Raw genomic sequence first — 19,898 nt, forward strand, 5'->3', positions numbered from 1 at the left:
TTGCAATAATGCTTACTACTTTTCATAAACATAAAAAACAAAAAGGTTGAAGATACTTATCTGGAAGAGTTTCATCTGCTCATCCTTTGGAGATTATTTAGCGCTCAAGGAAATAATCTTTCTTCCGCTTTTGATGTAAAAATAATATCGATCCCACAGACGGCGTCAACTGTTAACGCCTAAAAATAGCGCAACAGTCTAGAAGGGGAGAAAGATCAATTCTCAGCCTTGCTGAGGTTGTCTGGGCCTCGATCGATGTAGTGTGGAGCCCCCAACAGTGGTCCGGTGTGGCTGTACGGTGTCCATGCGTACATCCATGACATGAACAATATTTAAATACAGATGAAATAAATTGAGAGAGACACATAGATTTACATGGTTTGGTACTGGGCCTACGTCCACTGGAGTTCGGGGAGGGGAGATTCCACTACAATATACTTGTTTATAATCTCTCATGGTCTCTCGTACTTATTGTATAATGGAGATCTGATTTCTATCTTCTGGTTTTCCTTCTCTCGTTGGAGTATCTGTGATGAGGTTGAAGAAGGTGAAGTCTTAGAGAAGCCTAACCAAAAGTCCTCTGAAGTCGTATGTACCTGTGCCTTTTATCTCATATCCCATTTGTTTTATGTCATTTCTCTTCGATTTATGTCACTTCTTTTTGCTTTATATCACATCACCAATTTTTTCTCCTGAAACACTACTCTCTGTCATGTCTGTCCCATCATTCTCTCTCTTGATGAGTTCCCTGTTAGGTTGGGCCTAGGAAACACACTGAACTTATTATTTTTTATCCATTACAATAATAATCAATTCAGCCCCTTAACTTCATCATAAATGACTGAGAAAAATAAAAGTGAATTATTAAGGGAGGTAATGTTGAAACCAAAAGACTTGCATTACTATTATTAAGTGCTAATGCCACTATGAAGTGGTTTGAATTCAGAGATGAGTTGAGATGGTTTGTGAATAGTAGAATAAAAGTTGAATTGTTTATTATATTTTGTGTGAGAATTTGAAAAAATTATTTTGGGATTTGAAAAAGTTGAATTGTTTATTATATTTTGTATGAGAATTTGAAAAAATTATATGATTAGATGAGATGAGTTGATGTGAATTTTGAATACAAACGAGGCTATATTACACTATCATGTCTAACCATTATCAATCCAAGGCATGCAAAAAACGAAATAATGCCAAAACATGTGAGAAATTACACCAATTTTTTTTGTTTTAGAGAGGAAAATTAAATTCAAAAGTAAAGATTATAAACAAATAAGATTATTCATTAACTTTTTAGAAATTTGATAAAAGAAAAAGAAAAATTTTAAATTTTTAAAATTTTAAATCAATGAAACCAACGAATAAATAAAATGCAGGTTTGGGAGGTAAGATGAGAATTTTATGTTTTGTTTTAAAATTTAAAATATTATATTTTAATATTATTATTGTTTTGGAATTTAAAAAAGGTAAATTAAAATTTAAAAAAGTTAAATTATTTATTATATTTTGTATGAAGATTTGAAAAAAATATAATAATAAGATGATATGCAAATTTTATATCTCATCCCACCTCAAACCTGCCTATTTGATTTTTATAAAATTCAATGCGAATGACCTTTGTGATGCATAAAGGAAGTTAGAGCGCAGAACGCGCATTGCAAGTAATTTGTATTTTTGACTTAGTTTTGTTAGAGTAATAGTATGTATAATTCTAAAATAAATAATTTTTATATAAATTTTTTTATAAAAAAGTGAGTTTTTTTAGATGGGTCTACTTTTTTGTTTATAAAGATTTATATGAAATTTGTACTTGTATAAATTATTTTTTTTATTATATATAAATCGGTATAACACATTATTTATAGTGAATTTTATTTTAAAATTAAAATACAAATAACTTATTAGTATAAATGATCTGAAAAGCTTTCATATTAGTAGTGTATTAGAAAAAAATAATATTAGGGGTTGTCCAGCTGTACGTGCCCTAATGCATTTCATTTTTTGTTAAATATTTTTTTAAAAGTATTTAAACATTTAAAAAAATATATATATATTTAATACTAAGGGTGATTTGTATTCAGAAATCATTTCAAGTCATCTCAACTCATCTCACTACTATTTATTATTATTTATTAATTTTAACTCATAAATTTTATTACTATTTACAACTTATCTCACTATTATTTATAATCTATCCCAATTCATTCCAATTCATTTTCAAATCCAAACGACACCTAATTATTTGCTTTCAAAAGATTTAAAACGTCCAACTGAGGCTACCATTTTCCTTCAACAAAAAAAATGTCTTAGATAGATTTTATCTTTTTGCCTGAGATTCTGAGAGAGACGGTGTCACTTCGCTTACCCAAGAAACCAACCGTTTTCACTTTCAGACCTCCTCCCCCTTACACCCCAATCCCATCCGTCGGACAGATCACATCCGAGGATCTTTCTCGATTCTGTCTGTATTCGGGTTCGCAACGATCACAGTCATAATCGGCAATGTCGAGCCCTAGACCAGCTCCACAAGTGTTACATTCACCCCAAGACTCTTGGGACTCCATGCTTCCGGGCCCTCCGAGCCGCAATAACTTCGGATCCTCTGACCTCAGCCCCTCCGGCCTCCTCGCCTTCCCCTCTGGCAGCTCCATTTCTGTCCTCGACTCTCGCTCTCTCCAGCTTGTTTCTACTCTCCCCCTCCCTGTTCCCCTTCCACTTCTTCCAATCCTCTCTCCCCATTCGTTACCTCCGTCCGCTGGACTCCTCTCCCCCTGCGCCGCGACCTCCTCTCCACTGAACCTTCCTCCTCCCACCTCCTCCTCGCTGCTGCCGACCGTCAAGGTCGCATCTGTCTTCTCGATTTCCGTTCCAGATCTCCGGTCCTCTGGTTCGAAACTGATCCCGCTTCCAAATCCGGCGTCCAGGATCTCTGTTGGGTCCAGGCCCGATCTGATTCCTGCCTCCTCGCCGCCATCAACGGTCCCTCCACTCTCTCCCTCTACAACATCTCCTCCGGCCGCTGCGTCTTCCGGTATGAAGCCGCGCCCGAGTTCCTCTCCTGTCTCCGCCGTGATCCTTTTGATTCTCGCCACTTCTGCGTACTCGGCCTCAAGGGCTTCCTCTTATCCGTCAAAGTCCTCGGCGAGACCGAGGATGATATAATTCTCAGGGAGCATCAGATCCCCACTGATTGCGCCGAATTGCAGAAATTGGAGAGAGATGCCGTCGCCTCCACTAACGGTTCCAATTCATCGTCGCCGGCTTCGGCGGTGTTTCCGCTTTACATGGTCAGGTTCGCGTTCTCGCCGCAGTGGAGGCACATTGTTTTCGTGTCATTCCCGAGGGAATTGGTGGTGTTCGACATGAAGTACGAGACCGCGCTCTTCACCACTGCGCTGCCTCGTGGCTGCGGCAAGTTTCTTGACGTCTTGCCCGATCCGAATAAGGACCTACTTTATTGTGCTCATCTTGATGGGAAGCTCAGTACTTGGCGCCGTAAAGAGTAAGCATTATTTTTTACCTTTTTCTCTGGAAATATGGTTATAGTCTATACTAGGCTTCAGTCATCTTATCTACCATCTTTCAAAATTTATGATACCAAGTTCTGCCACTATACGATGTTGAAAGACCAAAGGGATTTAGCTGTACATGAACAATTCGTGAGTTTCCCACGGAAGAGTAGTATAAATAATATTCATCGATCTAAGAAGCATTAATTAGGACAATCACTAAGATAGGTGGCTCAGTTTAAGTCACTGCCTTATGACCAGAATGCTTACTACTAAGGCCTCGTTTGTTTTCATAACTCCTCTCAACTCATCTCATCTAATCATTACAATTTTTTCAAATTCTCACACAAAATAAAATAAACAATTCGAATTTTTTGAAATCTCAAAACAAAAATAATATTAAAAAAATATATTCTAACAATATTTTATTTAATTTTTAACTTTAATCTCAACTCATCTTATCTGCAAAAACAAACGAGGCCTAAGTGATCTTTAGCAGCAATGCTTGGAACAAGGTTATACTATGATCCAATATAAAAACACATATGTCACATCCCTTTATTTTTGTAATTCACCTGGCCACTGCGATCCCTAGTCTTGTTCAGGGTCTGGCATGGTCCGTATCTAGGATTTAGGGGCAATTTTTTACAAATGCTACTTCACCTCTTAGCTAGCAACTCGGGGAAGTGGGTTTACCATATGATTTTTTGCCATTAGTGACTTTAATACCCCATATTAGGGGTGGAAACTGACCCTATTGGTTCGGTTTCGGTCTTGACATGTTTTTTAGGGGGTGATACCGACCGAAGTTTCAGCCGGTTACCATCGGTTCAGTTGTGTTCTTGTCAGTTTACACTTTAGAACGCCCATAAAAAAATTTCACAACAAAATCATTACAAAAACAAGAAAACTTAAAAGAACCCCATCAACAAATCTCACAACAAATATCACAACAAAATCATTACAACAAAATCATTCCAAGAACCCATCAACAAATCTCAAATGAATTGGAGATGAGAGAATCTGAGAGAGAGAGTCAAAAGCCTGAAAGTTTGAAACGGCTCAAATGGATGGAGGGAGAGAGGGACGGCAATGGAACAAGAACCCCATCAACAAATCTTAAATGGATCGATGGCATCAGAGAGAGAGAGAGATAGAGAGAGTTCTTTCAAGGAAGAATGGCGCACTGAGGGGAAGGGGGGGCTCGGGCGGCACCGTTTGGTATATTAAATCAAACGGCGTCGTTTCATATATATTTTTTTCAAAACTGTGCATATAAAATGATGCCGTTTAAATCACTTAAGTGAAATGGCGTCGTTTTACCTAAGATATATATAAAATATATACATATTATACCGGCTGGTTCGGCAGTTTTAAACCTGGTTTAGACCGGGACCAAACCGGCTGACATCGGTTTCTTGTATTTCCTACCACCGGTCGGCCAGTTCTCCACTGGTTCCGGACTCTGGCGGCCAGTTCCCGTTGGCGACGGTCGGTCCTGTCGATTCCTATGCAGCCCTACTCCATATTGAGTATAGGAAGATGGTGAATAGGATCGCGCATTACTTGGAAGGAGAAGTTCTTGCTCTTTATAATGATATATAGAGTTCTAATTGCAACATTGACTAGTTCTTTTGAAGCATGGGTCTAGATGTGGTTTAGGCCTTCCTTGGGTCGTTATAAATGATATTAGAGCCAAGCGCAACCAGAAGTGTAGGACCTGAGTTGTGCTACCCATGATGGAATGACCAGATTTAAGAGTGGAGCATTGGTCTTGGTGGTATGCTTCCTCCAAGTCTAGGGTTCAAACCCTTGGTTGCAAACAATTTCTAAGGACCATCAGATTGGGGGAATTTCCCCTTAATTTCCCAAGGTGCACTTGAGGGAAACTCATTGCTGAGGGCCTAAGCACCCCCTGAATTAGTCGGGACTTTATTCCAGTAACTCGATGCCGATAAAAAAAATAGAAGGGGAGATTGTAATTCCACGGATTGAGTAGAGGAAGGTGGTCTCATTTTGCTGGGGGGAAAGAGTTCTTGCACTTTATAATGATTTTGGAATCTCTAATTGTAATAGCTTGGGCCTTCCTTAGGTCATTTAATTGAAAGAGTTGTTGACTAAGATAGATCTTGGGTTTGAAGAGTTCTTTTTTGATAAGCTGGGTCAGAAGAATTGCATTGTAGATATTCATGTGTTTCTTTGAGAAGGAAAATTCAGTTCATTTAAAAGAGTCCGGTTTCCCAAAAGAAAGAAACTTAAGCCTTCTAGAAAACCAAATGATTTTTCAAATGGAGATTTAGACTCATTAATTTCATCTTTGGAACGTTAGGTATCATAAGGCATCTATTACTTGTAGAAAAAAAGGCACCTAACTTTTTATTAATATTAAGTTGGAAATGTCAATGTTTTTGCTGAGATGATTTTTGAGGTACTTAAAGAAGCTAGTAAAAACATTGTGAATTTAGGTGAGAGTGAGTCGGAGATTTCTGATTAAGTTGGTTAAGGGCATCTTGGATGCTATGAGTGGGGTCTTATCATATAGGCTACCAGAGTTCTGAACATATCTAGAGACTAGATAATACTGAGTAAAGATACTGCTACTGCTGGAAATATTTCACAATGCAGTTTACGTATCTGAAAAAAACCTGCACTGCATTATCTTTATGTTAACAGGTGTATGTTCATCTCTACAACTAGAAGCTTCTGAATGTTATATTAAAAAGTCTAAATACTTCGTGTCAATTCAATAGAATCCTTCATTACTAAAAAATACTTTGTATCAATTGATTTTTGAACTTAATTTCTGTTTTCTCTGAGATAATCATAAAACTGATTAGATGGCAAATGTTTTCTGGTCCAAGGGAATATACTTACTTGAATATTGTCACAGACGAGAGCAGATACACATAATGTGCTCAATGGAAGAGTTGATTCCCTCGATAGGCACATCTGTCCCTTCTCCTTCAATTCTTGCTGTAATCATCTGCCAATCAGATTCTACCTTCCAAAATGTTGGCAAGCTCTATTCTGATGTACCTCATTCTTCTTCTCCAGATGTGGATTTTGATACACCTTTTGATTTTTGTGATGAACCGCTTCTTGTTTCTAAGACACATTTAATCTCCATTTCTGATGATGGAAAAATTTGGAACTGGCTCTTGACTGCTGAAGGGGCTGAAAGCATGCAGAAGGACAATACAAACTTGGGCTTGGTTGCTGATGTTAGTGAAGCACCAGTTCCAGAGACCAATGCTAGCATTGTAGTTTCTTCTACTGGTGGACCTGCGATGGAAGCAGGTAAGCAACTGAAGTGTTTGGATGGTAGCAGAAGCGGCCCGTCAAATTCTACCTTGGAAGATATGTCATTTAAGGTTTGTATAATTATTTTCTTCTACAGTCCTTTTTATTTTCATATTTGTCAATGTTGTCACAAGCTAGATAAAAGGAGTAGCATTATGACATGAACAACGGGAAAACCCAATTATTAAGTATAAGCTCTCTCTCTCTCTTACACACACACACACACACACTTAGGTAGAAAGAGAGTATTCAAAGAGAGCTGAAAAGCTTTATTGCCAAAGACCACCAGTACAGGAATGAGTATTCTAGAACTTTTAAGTGTTCAGGCATTGAGTAGCATACTGTATGTGTTTCTTCTTCAAGACAATTTTTGGCCAGTTTTTGATACTGTATAATGTAAATGCTGCTCAGTGTTTTTTTTAATAAGCAAGATTTATTAATGAGCAAAAAAGCGCAATCTAAGTACACTAGTCATAGCCCAGTTAGAAAGAAAAGAAAGATTAATAAAGTGGCAAACCTTGTAGTTATGTCAGAGGAGGGCGTATATTGAAACTTTTCTCTCTCCTATTAAAATTTTCTCTCTGTACACTTTGCAATAATTTTCCTTGTTGAAACTGATGATCTTGCTAGTGCAAGTTGGAGTTGGTTCTGATGGGATTCTTTAGAGAGGTGGGGATTGAATCGAAATTATTCACTCTTAGCAATGAAGGTGGATTATTTCATATAATAGAGAGGGGGTGGAGTAGGAAGCAGGAACTACTGGTGGAACATAGAACTGTGTAGTGGTTGGTCAAGGCGTTGGAGGTCTGCTTTAGTGGGGAGGAGGAGTTTTACAGCTCCATCAGAGAGGGTTATTGCAGTTACCTTGCACAGAGATGCTTCAATAGTAGAGGTTGTTTTGTGAGGGTGGCAGAATATAGGGAGGGGGGAAGGAGAAACTTCATCATCATTCCGGAAGGGGAGGGGGGGAGAGATGGAAAAGGTTGAAGGAGGCGTTGGGGGAGCTGTTGCAGGAGAGGAGAGCAAGTGGTGCTCCTACCGTCGGTACTCAGGTGAGGCCTAAGGTGGAGAAGGCACGGTCGTACAAGGAGGCACTTGCATTGTATGGGGAGCGAGATGGGGACTGGAACTCTGACTGACGCATGCCTTGAGCTCCTCAAGGCGTACGCGTTGTAGATGGTGGCAGGGAGATGGAGAGGGATGTGCTCTGGGTGATGGATGATTTGCAGAGCCAAATATGGTATTTGCAGAAGGAACTTGCGGTGTTGAGGGTAATGGTCGAGTGTAATAAGGATAAAGGTATTCACAAGGAGATGGAGAATGAGGGGCTGGCCTTGTCATTGAAATCTCATCAGCCCAACGTGAAGGGATTGGCCCTCTAGAGTAGTAAAAACGTGGGGTTGATTTGGAGGAAGGTTGGGTTGAAATGGAAGTTTATGGGCTCACAGCCCTTGGGCCTTTCTTCTGAAGGCTTGGGCAAAACTGAGAATTGGCCTCATCACAGGGCCCAATTGGCGTGGGAAAGCCCTAGGGCTTCACCTGTAGTTGAGTCTGGTTAGCCGCTAGCAGAGACCACGGAGTGTCTGCCACTGTCGCAGGAGGAGCTGTCGGGGGTCAACAGAAATTGCCGATGATGAAGGTGGCACTCTCCGATGATGGTCTGCAGGTCTGGGGTGCTCAGAATGAAGGGATTGGTGCCGCGATGGTTTCTGCGACTCGGGGGGGGGAGGGTTTTCTCCGTTGCTCGAGCAACAGACAGTGTTGACAAAAGAAGGGGAGGGGAGGGGGACACCAGCGAACCACTTTGGGGGCTTTCTTGTGGACTCTGAGGTGGACGTGAAAGATGTGAAGCTTTCGGATTCTGAGATGGGTTTGTCCCAATATGATTCTGTTGAAAGGGTGACATCAGATGAAGAAAATGCACTGGCTTTGAGTGATCATTTAGGTATGATAGAAATCTCGGTGGTGGAGGAGACTTAAGATTTTTTGGGGGTTAGCAGGGTGGTGGATTCGACCCCTTTGAATTTTCTGCTCCCCTCCCTATCGAGAGTCTCGGATTGGGTTTTTGATAAAGTTATAGAAATACAGAAAATTGTGGGAGTGGAATGTGAACGATTCGAAGATCAATTGATGGCCTTGCTAACGGCCATCAAAGCGGGGCACCAACAACATCGGAAGAATGCTTCGAAAAAACAGCAGGAGCTTAATAGGTTGACATGGTCGTTCAACACTGAGGGTAGATCTAGCAAGGGCAGGTCGAAAGGGGCTAACCTTTTCTCCATGAAGCCCAAAATTGTGTCGTGGAATGTCTGCGGGCTCAATGAGGCCAATAAACGTCTTCGGATAAGAAACTTGCTTCGTGAGTGGAAGGCGAACATTGTGTGTTTACAGGAGACTAAGTTGAAGTTGATCAATAGGGGAATTGTGAGAAGTTTGTGGAGTGGAGCTCATGTGGACTGGGTTTATATGGCTTCTAATGGGGCGTTAGGAGGAGTGGTTGTGATGTGGGATCGACGGGTGGTGGAGAAAATGGAGGAGTTTATAGGGAGATACACAGTAGCATGCTCTTTTAAGAGTGTCAGATAATTTTTTATGGACTTTTGCAGACGTTTACGGTCCAAATCTAGACAACATTAGAGTATGTTTGTGGGAAGAACTGACCGGAATTCACAGTTGGTGGAACCTCCCATGGTGTATAGGGGGAGATTTTAATGTCACTAGATTTCCAAGTGAGTCTTCTTTATTAGAAGAGGGCGGACAGCTATGATAGACTTCTCTGAGTGCATCTCGGATTTTAATTTGGTAGATTTGCCACTAGCTGGTGGCTTCGCCACATGGGCTAATAATCAAACTTGGTCACGGTTGAATCACTTTCTCATTTCTCCTGAGTGGTAGAGCCACTTTCCAGACATTTGGCAAAAGCGTTTGCCGCGTATTAGCTCGGACCATTGGCTTATCCTGCTTGATTGTGGTGGTATCCGAGGCGGTCGAAGGTACTTTAAATTCGAAAATATGTGGTTAAAATCTGAAGGCTTTGTTGAAAGAGTAAGACAATGGTAGTTTTTGTACCAGTTCCGGGGTTCCCCTAGTTTTGTCCTTGTAGGTAAATTGAAAGTGCTAAAAAGAGACTTGAAACTATGGAATGTGCAATCTTTTGGTGATTTAGGGGCAAACAAGAAAGGTAAGTTGAAAGAGATCCAGGAAATTGAGAGGATCCAAGAGGCTAGGCACCTTACCCAGATGAAGTAGCTTGAATGTCTTTGTTGGGTGAGGAGCTTGAGAAAATTATCTATCTAGAAGAGATTTCTTGGCGATAAAAATCAAGAGCCTTGTGGCTCAGGGAAGGAGACCGAAGTACCAAGTTCTTTCATCGAGTTGCAAATTCTCATAGGAGGAACAATAACATTGAGATGTTGAATTTTGGTGGTGTGGAGTGTAGAGAAGAACAGGTTATTCAGGATCACATAGTTGGATTCTATGAGCAACTCCTAACTGAACCGATGTGTTGGCAGCCGTCCCTTGATGGCTTGGTATTTGACGCCATTGGAATGAGTGATGTCTCTCGGTTGGAGAGGGCTTTTGAGGAAGAGGAGGTGGCGGAAGTAGTGCGGAAAATGACCAAGTACATGGCACTGGGGCTGGATGGCTTCTCCATGGGTTTCTTCCAAGATTGCTAGGATGTTGTAAATGAAGATATCATGAAGGTGTTTCAAGAGCTCTTTGTGGCTGGAAAATTTGAGAAAAGCTTAAATTCTACTTTCCTTGCATTGATCCCTAAGAAGGTGGGGGCAAACGAGATAATGGAGTATCGCCCCATTAGCTTAGTGGGAGTGGTTTATAAGATTATTTCCAAAGTGTTAGCCAACCGATTTAGTGAGATGGTGGGGAAGATCATCACCAAGCCCCAAAATGCCTTTGTTAAAGGTAGGCAAATACTTGATGCGGTCCTTAAGGCAGGCTTAGCAGGGATCATATGCAAGTTAGACATGGAAAAGGCATACGATCATGTTAATTGGGATTTCCTTCTCTATTTGTTTGGGAGATGTGGGTCTGGAGAGGTGGTGGTCATGGATCCGGTGGTGTATCTCAATGGCCAAATTCTCTGTGTTGATAAATGGTAGCCCGGTGGCTTTCTTTCATAGTTCACGAGGCCTAAGACAAGGCGATCTGTTGTCGCCCTTACTGTTTGTTATTGTGATGGAGGGATTGGGCAGGATGATTTCGGCCTTGACCCATCATGGCTTCGTGGAAGGATTTTCGGTTGGAACCTTGGATGGGGGCATCATTAACATATCTCATTTATTGTTTGCAAATGACACGCTTGTATTTTGTGATCCATATCGTAATCAGGTGCGGGCTTTAAAGGTGTTGATGTTGTGTTTTGAAGCAGTGTTTGGTTTAAAAGTGAATTTTGATAAGTCGAAATTGGTGCCAATCGGTGTGGTGTCTAATGCACGACAACTGGCTCATGCGCTGGGTTGTAAGGTTGCCTCTCTACCTTTGAAGTACTTGGATCTTTCGTTGGGGGTTGGTGCAAGGACGCCTGCTATATGGGAGCCAGTGATTAAGAAAAGTTGGAAGAGATTGGCGTGTTGGAAGAGATTGTACCTGTCGAAAGGTGGTAGGGCTTGCTTTGATTAAGAGTACACTCTCTAACTTACCTATTTACTTTCTATCTATTTTTCCTATACCTATAAAGTGTTGTCGGCCAGATTGAGAAACTCCAACGTGACTTCTTGTGGGGTGGTTTGGGGGAGGAGTTTAAATTTCATTTGGTCAAGTGGGAAACAGTACGTCGCCCAATATCCAACGGTGGTCTGGGTATTAGAAATGTGAGTACCTTCAATCGGGCGTTACTTGGCAAGTGGTTTTGGAGATACAATAAGGAACTGGAAGCCTTGTGGAGAGGGGTGATTGGGTGCAAATATGGCGATATATGGGGGGGATGGTGCACTAAAGAAGTTAGAGGAGCTGATGGAGGGAGGTTGTGGAAACATATTAGAAGAGGATGGATGATCTTTCTTCGTCACACTCGTCTTCTGATGGGCAATGGATCCAGGATTAAATTCTGGAAAGATATTGGTGCAGAGATACTGCTCTACAAGATGCATTTCCCTCATTATTCCAAATTGCTAGTGTCAAATAGGTTTCAATAATGGAGGTTATGGGAATATCAGGAGAGCAACTTCATTGGAATATCGATTTTAGTAAGGCTGCGCAAGATTGGGAGATGAACAATTTTACTGATTTTTATAGTCTTCTGTACTCCGTGAAACCAAGCAATGTACAAGAAGATGGATTGTGGTGGGTGCCCGCCGGGAAATGTGTTTTTTCAGTTTGCTCATTTTATAAGGCTCTTACCCAAGATCCCAGCATTCGGTTCTCTTGGAGGAGGATTGGAGACACAAGACGCCTCCAAAGTAGCTTTCTTTGTGTGGACAACATCTTTGGGCAAGATTCTCACAACTGATAATTTGAGGAAGCAGAGAATTATTATAGCAGATTGGTGTTGTATGTGTAGGTGAGGGGTAAAGTCGGTGGATCATCTCTTGTTACACTGTGACATAGCACGGGCTTTATGGGATGGGGTGTTGGGTAGAGTAAAGTTGGGTTGGGTTATGCCAGAGACTGTGATGGCAGCCTTGGCTAGCTGGCCAAGTATTGGAGGGGTACATCAGATTTCAGCAGTCTGGAAGATTATTCCAATGTGTATCATGTGGTATCTATGGCAGGAACAAAATGCACGAACGTTTGAGGACAGTGAGAGATTGCTAGAGGAACTTAGAGCTTTATTTTATACCACTTTATGTACTTGGTCTTATGATGTCGATTTCAATGGCATGACCCTTCATGATTTTCTTGTTTCCCTTGCACCCTCCTAGTCAGGCTTGTCTTTTGTATATACTGGGCTAGGCCTATCCTTGGAATAATATATATTGTTTACATATAAAAAAAAAAGTATTCTAGAACTTTTATCCCACACTAAAATTTAATGAATGTTATTTAATTGGGCTTGGTTATCTCTTATCTCTAGCCCAATATTTGGAAGTACAAACATGGAGCTTTTGGTTTGACTATTTGATGGTCGTTGATGTGTCAATTGGATTGAATGTCCCTCATTGTGAGGGTTCTTCTCATTATATAGAACGATATCACTAATTACAAGGCTGAAAATCAGCCATTACAACAATCAAATCTAACTAAATAAGGAAGCTATAAAAGTCCTACTAATTACACGATATCTACAGCAATATATACAAAATATGCCATAAATAGATAGACACGATATCTACAACAATATATACAAAATCCTGCCATAAATAGATAGACAGCACATATCCAACTGACATCCCCCCTCAAATTGATGTTGGTCGATCAAGAAACATCAATTTGCCCACAAGAAACCGATGGCGCTATCGTGTCATGGCCTTTGTAAACACGTCAACTATCTGGAGGTTAGTGGAGACATGAGGAAGAGAAATGATACGAGTGTCAAAGGCTTCCCGAATAGAATGACAGTCTACCTCAATGTGCTTTGTACACTCATGAAAAACGAGATTGACAGCAATCTGAATGGCACTAGTGTTATCAGCATGGAGAGGAGTTGGATCAAGCTAAGAAAAGCCAAGCTCAGCCAGAAGCCCACGAAGCCATATAACCTCAGAACAAGCAGCAGACATAGCATGATATTCGGATTCAATAGAAGATTTAGAAACTCAAGCTTGTTTCTTACTCTTCCAAGAGATCAAAGAATTGCCAAGAAACATGCACCAACCCGTGACAGATCGTTGAGTATCAGGACATCCGGCCCAATCCGCATCACTATAAGCAACAAGGCGAAGAGGAGAGCCGGTTGGGAAGAACAAACCATGGGCAGGTGACCCTCGAAGATATCGAATGATACGACGAATGACAACTAAATGTAGATGGCGTGGAGTCTGCATAAACTGGCTAACCTGCTGGATAGGGAAGGAGATATCTGGCCGAGTGATAGTCAAATAGTTCAAGCTGCCCACCAGCTGTTGAAACACAGTAAGATCGGAAATGATTTCACCCTCGCTCTGATATTTCACATTGATCTCCATAGGAGTATCTACCGAAGAAGAATCTTGAAGACCGGCCAAGCTAATCAAATCTTGGGTATATTTGTGTTGTTCAAGAATATACGCGAAGGATCGATGTGCACCTCCAACCCCAAAAGAGGACCAACATCCTTCATACGAAAGTAGCCCTGAAGATGCTGTTGAAGTTGGGTAATCAAGGTGGAATCAGTGCCCGTAATGACAATATCATCCACATATACAAGTAAAAGAACGAGACCAGTTGAAGTCTTGCAAAGAAACAAAGAGGAGTCGTATTGGCTTTGGACAAAGGAGAAGCAAAGCAGAGTAGACCTAAACTTCTCAAACCATGCCCGGTGGGCCTGTCTTAAGCTATAGAGAGACCGCTTCAACTTACACACAGTGGAAGACGGAGAAGAAAACAAACCCGGAGGAGGAGTCATATAAATATCCTCTTTGAGATCACCTTGAAGAAATGCATTTTTGACATCCATATGGTGAAGTGGCCACCTTTGGGAGGCAGCAATGGAAATAACCGTACGCACCATAGTCATCTTTGCCATTGGAGCGAATGTCTCCTCATAATCTATCCCATACTCTTGCCTGTTCCCAAGAGCAACTAATTGGGCCGTATACCGATCCAGAGTCCCATTAGAGCGGAGCTTAATCGAGTAAACTCACTTACAACCGATGGCTTTAACATAAGAAGGACAAGGAACCACGTCCCATGTATTATTTTCTTGGACAGCCCGAAGTTCTTCATCCATCGCTTTCTGCCAACATTCATGTTTAACAGCCTCAGAAAAGCATGTAGGAATAGGAATCGAAGACAAAGTAACATTAAGAGAAGTGTGGGAGAAACCATACCGATCAAGAGGACGTGATACTCGAGTCGATCGACGAGGTCCAGGTGCAGGAGGCATGTCAGGCCCATGAGAACTTATCGGAATTACCTTAAATGATAGGTCAATCTTAGGAGAAGGCGTCTTAACAGTCTCAGATGGAGGGTTAGTCTCGCCGCTCGGGAAGGGGGCAAGGTCGATTGACGTCGAGTATACACAATTTTAGGTTTGAACCATTCAAGAAGAGGAGGTAACGCATCAAGACAAGGTAGGATACTAATTTCCGGCAATGACTCAACATGGGTAGAAAAGAAACATTGATTCTCAAAGAAAACAACATCACGAGAGATACGAAATCGGTTAGAGCAAGGATCATGGCAAACATAACCTTTGTGAGAAAGACTATAACCCCTAAAGGCACATTTCACAAATTGAGCAGAAAGTTTGTGATGACTTTCATGAGGAGGCAAATGAACAAAACAAACACATCCAAAAGTGTGCAGATTAAGATAGGTAGGATGTTGATGATACAAACGATAATATAGATAATCAAAATTCAAGACCTGAGAAGGCAGTCTATTAATTAAGTAAACTGCAGTAGACAATGCCTCAACCTAGAATTTAAAAGGAACAGAGGACTCAAGCAATAAGGTGAGAACAACGTCCAAGAGATGGCGGTTCTTTCGTTTTGCCACACCATTTTGCTGTGGGGTATAAGGACAGGAACGTTGAGAGACAATTCCTTTGTGATGTAAGAAATCATGAAACTCATGGGACATGTATTTCCCACCTGAATCATACCTCAAAACTGTAATACCTGCAGAAAATTGGGTCTCAATGTAGGCTACAAAGGTCTGGAAAACAGTTAAGCCCTTAGATTTGGACCAAAGAAAATATACCCAAGTATACTGACTAAAATCATCAATGAAGGTTACAAAATATTTGTATTGAGCATGAGAAATTACAGGAGAAATGTCCCATACATCACTATGCACAATATCAAAGCACTTTTCAGCACGACTAGCATGAGAAGGAAATGGAAGAGTCTTACTCTTACCAAGTTTGCATACAGAACAGTCAAATGAAATATTGTTAGAAACTTGTTCTTTATTGCCTAACGAACCAGAATTTAACATATGAGACAGAGCAACTGAGTTTGGATGACCCAAACGCTTGTGCCATACTTCACTCTGAGTGTTAACTGTCATACAAGCCAAGGATAAACAACTGGGAATGGAAAAATGCAATGGAAATAGTATGCCAACTTTAGGCCCCTTCGCGAGTATCTTCCCCGACGCCTGATCTTGCACAAGACAACCACCACGAGAGAAATGGACATGACAGTTGTTATCAACTAATTGGCCAACAGAAATAAGACTAGTAGAAAGTCCAGGAGACACATAAACATATCTGAAAGAAGAATTAATATCTCCAACCCCATTAATAGCTAAATGACTTCCGTTGGTAATCTGAATATGAGATGACCCATGATATGGACGAACATTGCTAAGAGCATCAAACGAACTGGTCATATGATTAGATGCACTAGAATCAACAAGCCAAGACTTAGACGAAGTCGTACCATTACCTTGGAGCCCTAAGGCGGAGAAGGCAGACACAATCATATGTTGTACCGTTTCAGGAGTAAGAATAGATTGTCCAGGTGTAGATGAAGATGTTGAGGACATCGATGGAGCAGAAGAGGTTGTCATTGCTTGGTAAGCATCGGCTTGACAATTCTGAGTCCAAGTGGGACATTCTTTGATAAAGTGTCCCGGTTTCTTACAATAGTTGCAAACTTTATTTGCACAGTTGGAGGCAATATGGCCAAACTCTTTGCAGCTGAAACACTGGACTTTGTGCATATCCTTACCCTTTCCTTTCCCGTGAGTTGCATAGGCGACAACAACAGGATTGGAAATTCGGGAATCTTGCTTAAACGTAGCTTGTGTGAGAAGACATTGCTCCTTGTGAAGTAATTCTCCAAAACATACATCCAAGGATGGAGAAGGATCCCGATTCATCAAATTTGAGCGAGTAACCTCAAATTCAGAGCGTAATTTGGTCAGAAATTGATCCCTCTTGCTTTGCTCGTGAACAGCTTGAACAATTGAGAGAGAGATGCTGCCGGTACCTTAGCATAAACCATATCAGAGAATTCTCCCCACAAATTCTGAAAACCAGAAAAATACTCCTGAGTGGAGAGATTGCCTTGAGTGTAAATAGCAATCTCGTTTTCCAATTGAAAACGGCGGGCAGTATTGTCCTGGTGATAAACCTTTAGCAAATACTTCCACATGGTCTTCGCAGTCTTATATGGCCTCAGATTGAGCACAATAAAGGGATCTGCAGATCCTAAGATCCAGGACATCACATGTGCGTCCTTAACCTTCCACTGAGCCAGCTCCTTAGGCTTCGTAGGAGCCGGATCACTGCCATTGATATGGCCCCACAAGTAGCCCACCAACTTTGTCTGTCAGCAAGCCCAAAAAGCAAACAGCAACCCGAGAGGCCCCAAAGAAAGACAGAGGGTGCCAAGACCACCAAAAGAAAGTCACCGAAACTATCGACCACCAACAATCCCTCAACTCACCCCCCAGTTCTGTCAATCTCCACAGAGATTCTGACAGCCAAGAAAATTCACTCAAAAGAGCCTAAAATATCAAAACCACAAGACCCAATCCCACGAGAAGACACTGAAAATAAATTTTAGCTCTGATACCATGTCAATTGGATTGAATGTCCCTCATTGTGAGGGTTTTTCTCATTATATAGAACGATATCACTAATTACAAGGCTGAAAATCAGCCATTACAACAATCAAATCTAACTAAATAAGGAAGCTATAAAAGTCCTACTAATTCCACGATATCTACAGCAATATATACTAAATCATGCCATAAATAGATAGACACGATATCTACAGCAATATATACAAAATCCTGCCATAAATAGATAGCCAGCCAGCACATTTCCAACTGACATGATGTGCATTTGTTACTTTATTGTGGTGTAACTTGCCTAAGATTGTTGGCATTTCTTTTTGTTTGTGTCAAGATTGCATCCTAGGGTGGACATGGCACCTTATTTTTTTTTTCTTTTTGGTGTTGTTTATCCTTTGAAAAATGCAATCGCTGATGATTATCATTATTTTCTTTTGTCTGGGCATTTTCTTTATTTTTTCATCCATACTTACAAGTCATGTCACTCATGCAGATTAGCTTAGTTGGACAGCTTCAGCTTCTTTCTTCGACTGTGACCATGCTTGCCGTACCTTCCCCTTCTTTAACAGCTACTTTGGCCCGTTAGTATCCTTACGTATAATTTTATTGAATCCACTTCAATTTGGTGTGATTTGAAGAAAAAATGGTAATGCTTTGTATGCTGATTAGTATGATTTATTAAAGGTGGGGGAAACTATCCTGCTGTAGCTGTTCCACTGGTGGCTTTGGGAACTCAGATTGGGACAATTGATATCATTGATGTTTCTGCCAATTCTGTTGCTGCAAGTTTTTCTGTTCATAATGGAATGGTTAGAGGATTACGGTGGCTTGGAAATTCTAGACTGGTCTCATTTTCTTACAGTCAGGTGGATTATCTTTGATTAGGATATTATTTTTTTGTTTAAAAAACTTATAAAAAAAATATGTTCTATTTATATGTCATTTGTTTCAGCACACCCCCATCCTTTCCCCTACCTCTTTTTTCCTGTTTCCTTTTGCTTTGCTTTATTTTTTTTTACATTATTAAAATTTCTGGATTTGCATCTTTTCTCTCTGTCAGGCATCTAGGGTGATGATTTTCTCACCATCCTCTAGTTATATGAAATTTGTGCATTTCTCTTAAAACATTTCCATGTCCATTACTACACTTTATGCTTATGTGCACACTAACTTTTGTTGATCCAGGTGAATGAAAAATCCGGAGGCTATATCAATAGGCTTGTTGTTACCTGTACTAGAAGTGGCCTGAATAAAACTTTTCGGGTTTTACAAAAGCCAGAACGCGCGCCCATAAGAGCTTTAAGGACTTCTTCATCTGGAAGGTTGGCTCTGAACCATGGGTTCTCTCATCTTTATTTTATTGCCATCAATTTAACATCTTATATTTGAAATTGTGTGATTTCGTTGGTCCTTATCCATGCAAAAGTAATATATTCTAAGTTTGTCATCTGTTGCTTATAGGTAAAAACCTTTTTCTATATTGTGTTGGTTTGGTTTGATAACCTAAAAGAACTTTAAAATTAGGACAGAGTTGTGATTTCTCTTGGTTGATGAAAAAAACAGTGCATGAGGCATATACAAGAGAAACACTTAGGCCCCGTTTGGATTCAGAAAATGTTTTATCTCATATCATTTCATCATTACAACTTTTCCAAATTCCCACACAAAATATAATAAACAATTCAACTTTTTCAAATCCAAAACAATAATAACATTAAAAAATAATATTCTAACAATATTGTTTTCAACTTTCATCTGAAACCATCTCATCTCATCTCTGAATCCAAATTGGCTCTATACTTGTTAGGCTAGGGATAGAAGGAAGTCATGAATATTTATTCCATTTAAGTCTATTATGATCAACCAATGAAATAAAGTAGTAAAGAAAAACATTCTAAGCTCATCCATTGGCTGGTTGCGATCAATTGTCTAAGTAGGTAGGGAGGGAAACATTCAAATTATAGTCTGAGTATGTAGGTAGGAATGTAATTGGGGACACTTGAGCATGGATCTATATATATAATTGTTGGATATTTGCTACGTACAAGTCTGGAACAGATTGTACCAAATGGGTATTGAAAAAGGGAAAGAAAAAAATTTGGAATGTTGAAAAATGTTGGATAATTGTTTGGCAAGCATTTCTTTTTCTGTCAGAGCTGCAGTTGGTAGGTTATATTTATTTAGGAAGGACTAACAGTGTTACACTAGAAAAGATCTAGGAGCCACATCCCATCGGTGAATAGTTGATGATTTACCTGATCCATGTGATGGGGACATGTTGCACGAGTTCGGGGTTTAACTGGGTTAAAGATGTGTTGGGCTTGTACGGTCTCTAGGATTCCTTGTCATTAAAAGTGTTGCATCATAAAATATTTTCAAAAACTAGTGTGTAGTTTTAGGGAGAGTCGTGTTCAATGAACTTCTTGGAAAATATTGAGTATATGGAAATGGAAAATGTAT

At 40.4% G+C, this 19,898-nt stretch overlaps 1 protein-coding gene across 1 annotated transcript in view; it reads left to right on the top strand.

Moving 5' to 3' along the window:
- Positions 1–2,331: 2,331 nt before the first annotated feature.
- Positions 2,332–19,898, top strand: part of LOC121251257 (WD repeat-containing protein 11-like) — a 41,044-nt gene continuing 23,477 nt past the window's right edge. The window contains 6 exon segments of the mRNA XM_041150617.1: positions 2,332–2,712; positions 2,715–3,505; positions 6,403–6,883; positions 17,932–18,019; positions 18,123–18,304; positions 18,624–18,760. Of these exon segments, the coding sequence (XP_041006551.1) occupies positions 2,506–2,712; positions 2,715–3,505; positions 6,403–6,883; positions 17,932–18,019; positions 18,123–18,304; positions 18,624–18,760 (1,886 nt within the window). The 5' untranslated portion in view covers positions 2,332–2,505.

This window comes from Juglans microcarpa x Juglans regia, chromosome 2D (assembly GCF_004785595.1).
Source record: "Juglans microcarpa x Juglans regia isolate MS1-56 chromosome 2D, Jm3101_v1.0, whole genome shotgun sequence".
NCBI classification, from domain to species: domain Eukaryota; kingdom Viridiplantae; phylum Streptophyta; class Magnoliopsida; order Fagales; family Juglandaceae; genus Juglans; species Juglans microcarpa x Juglans regia.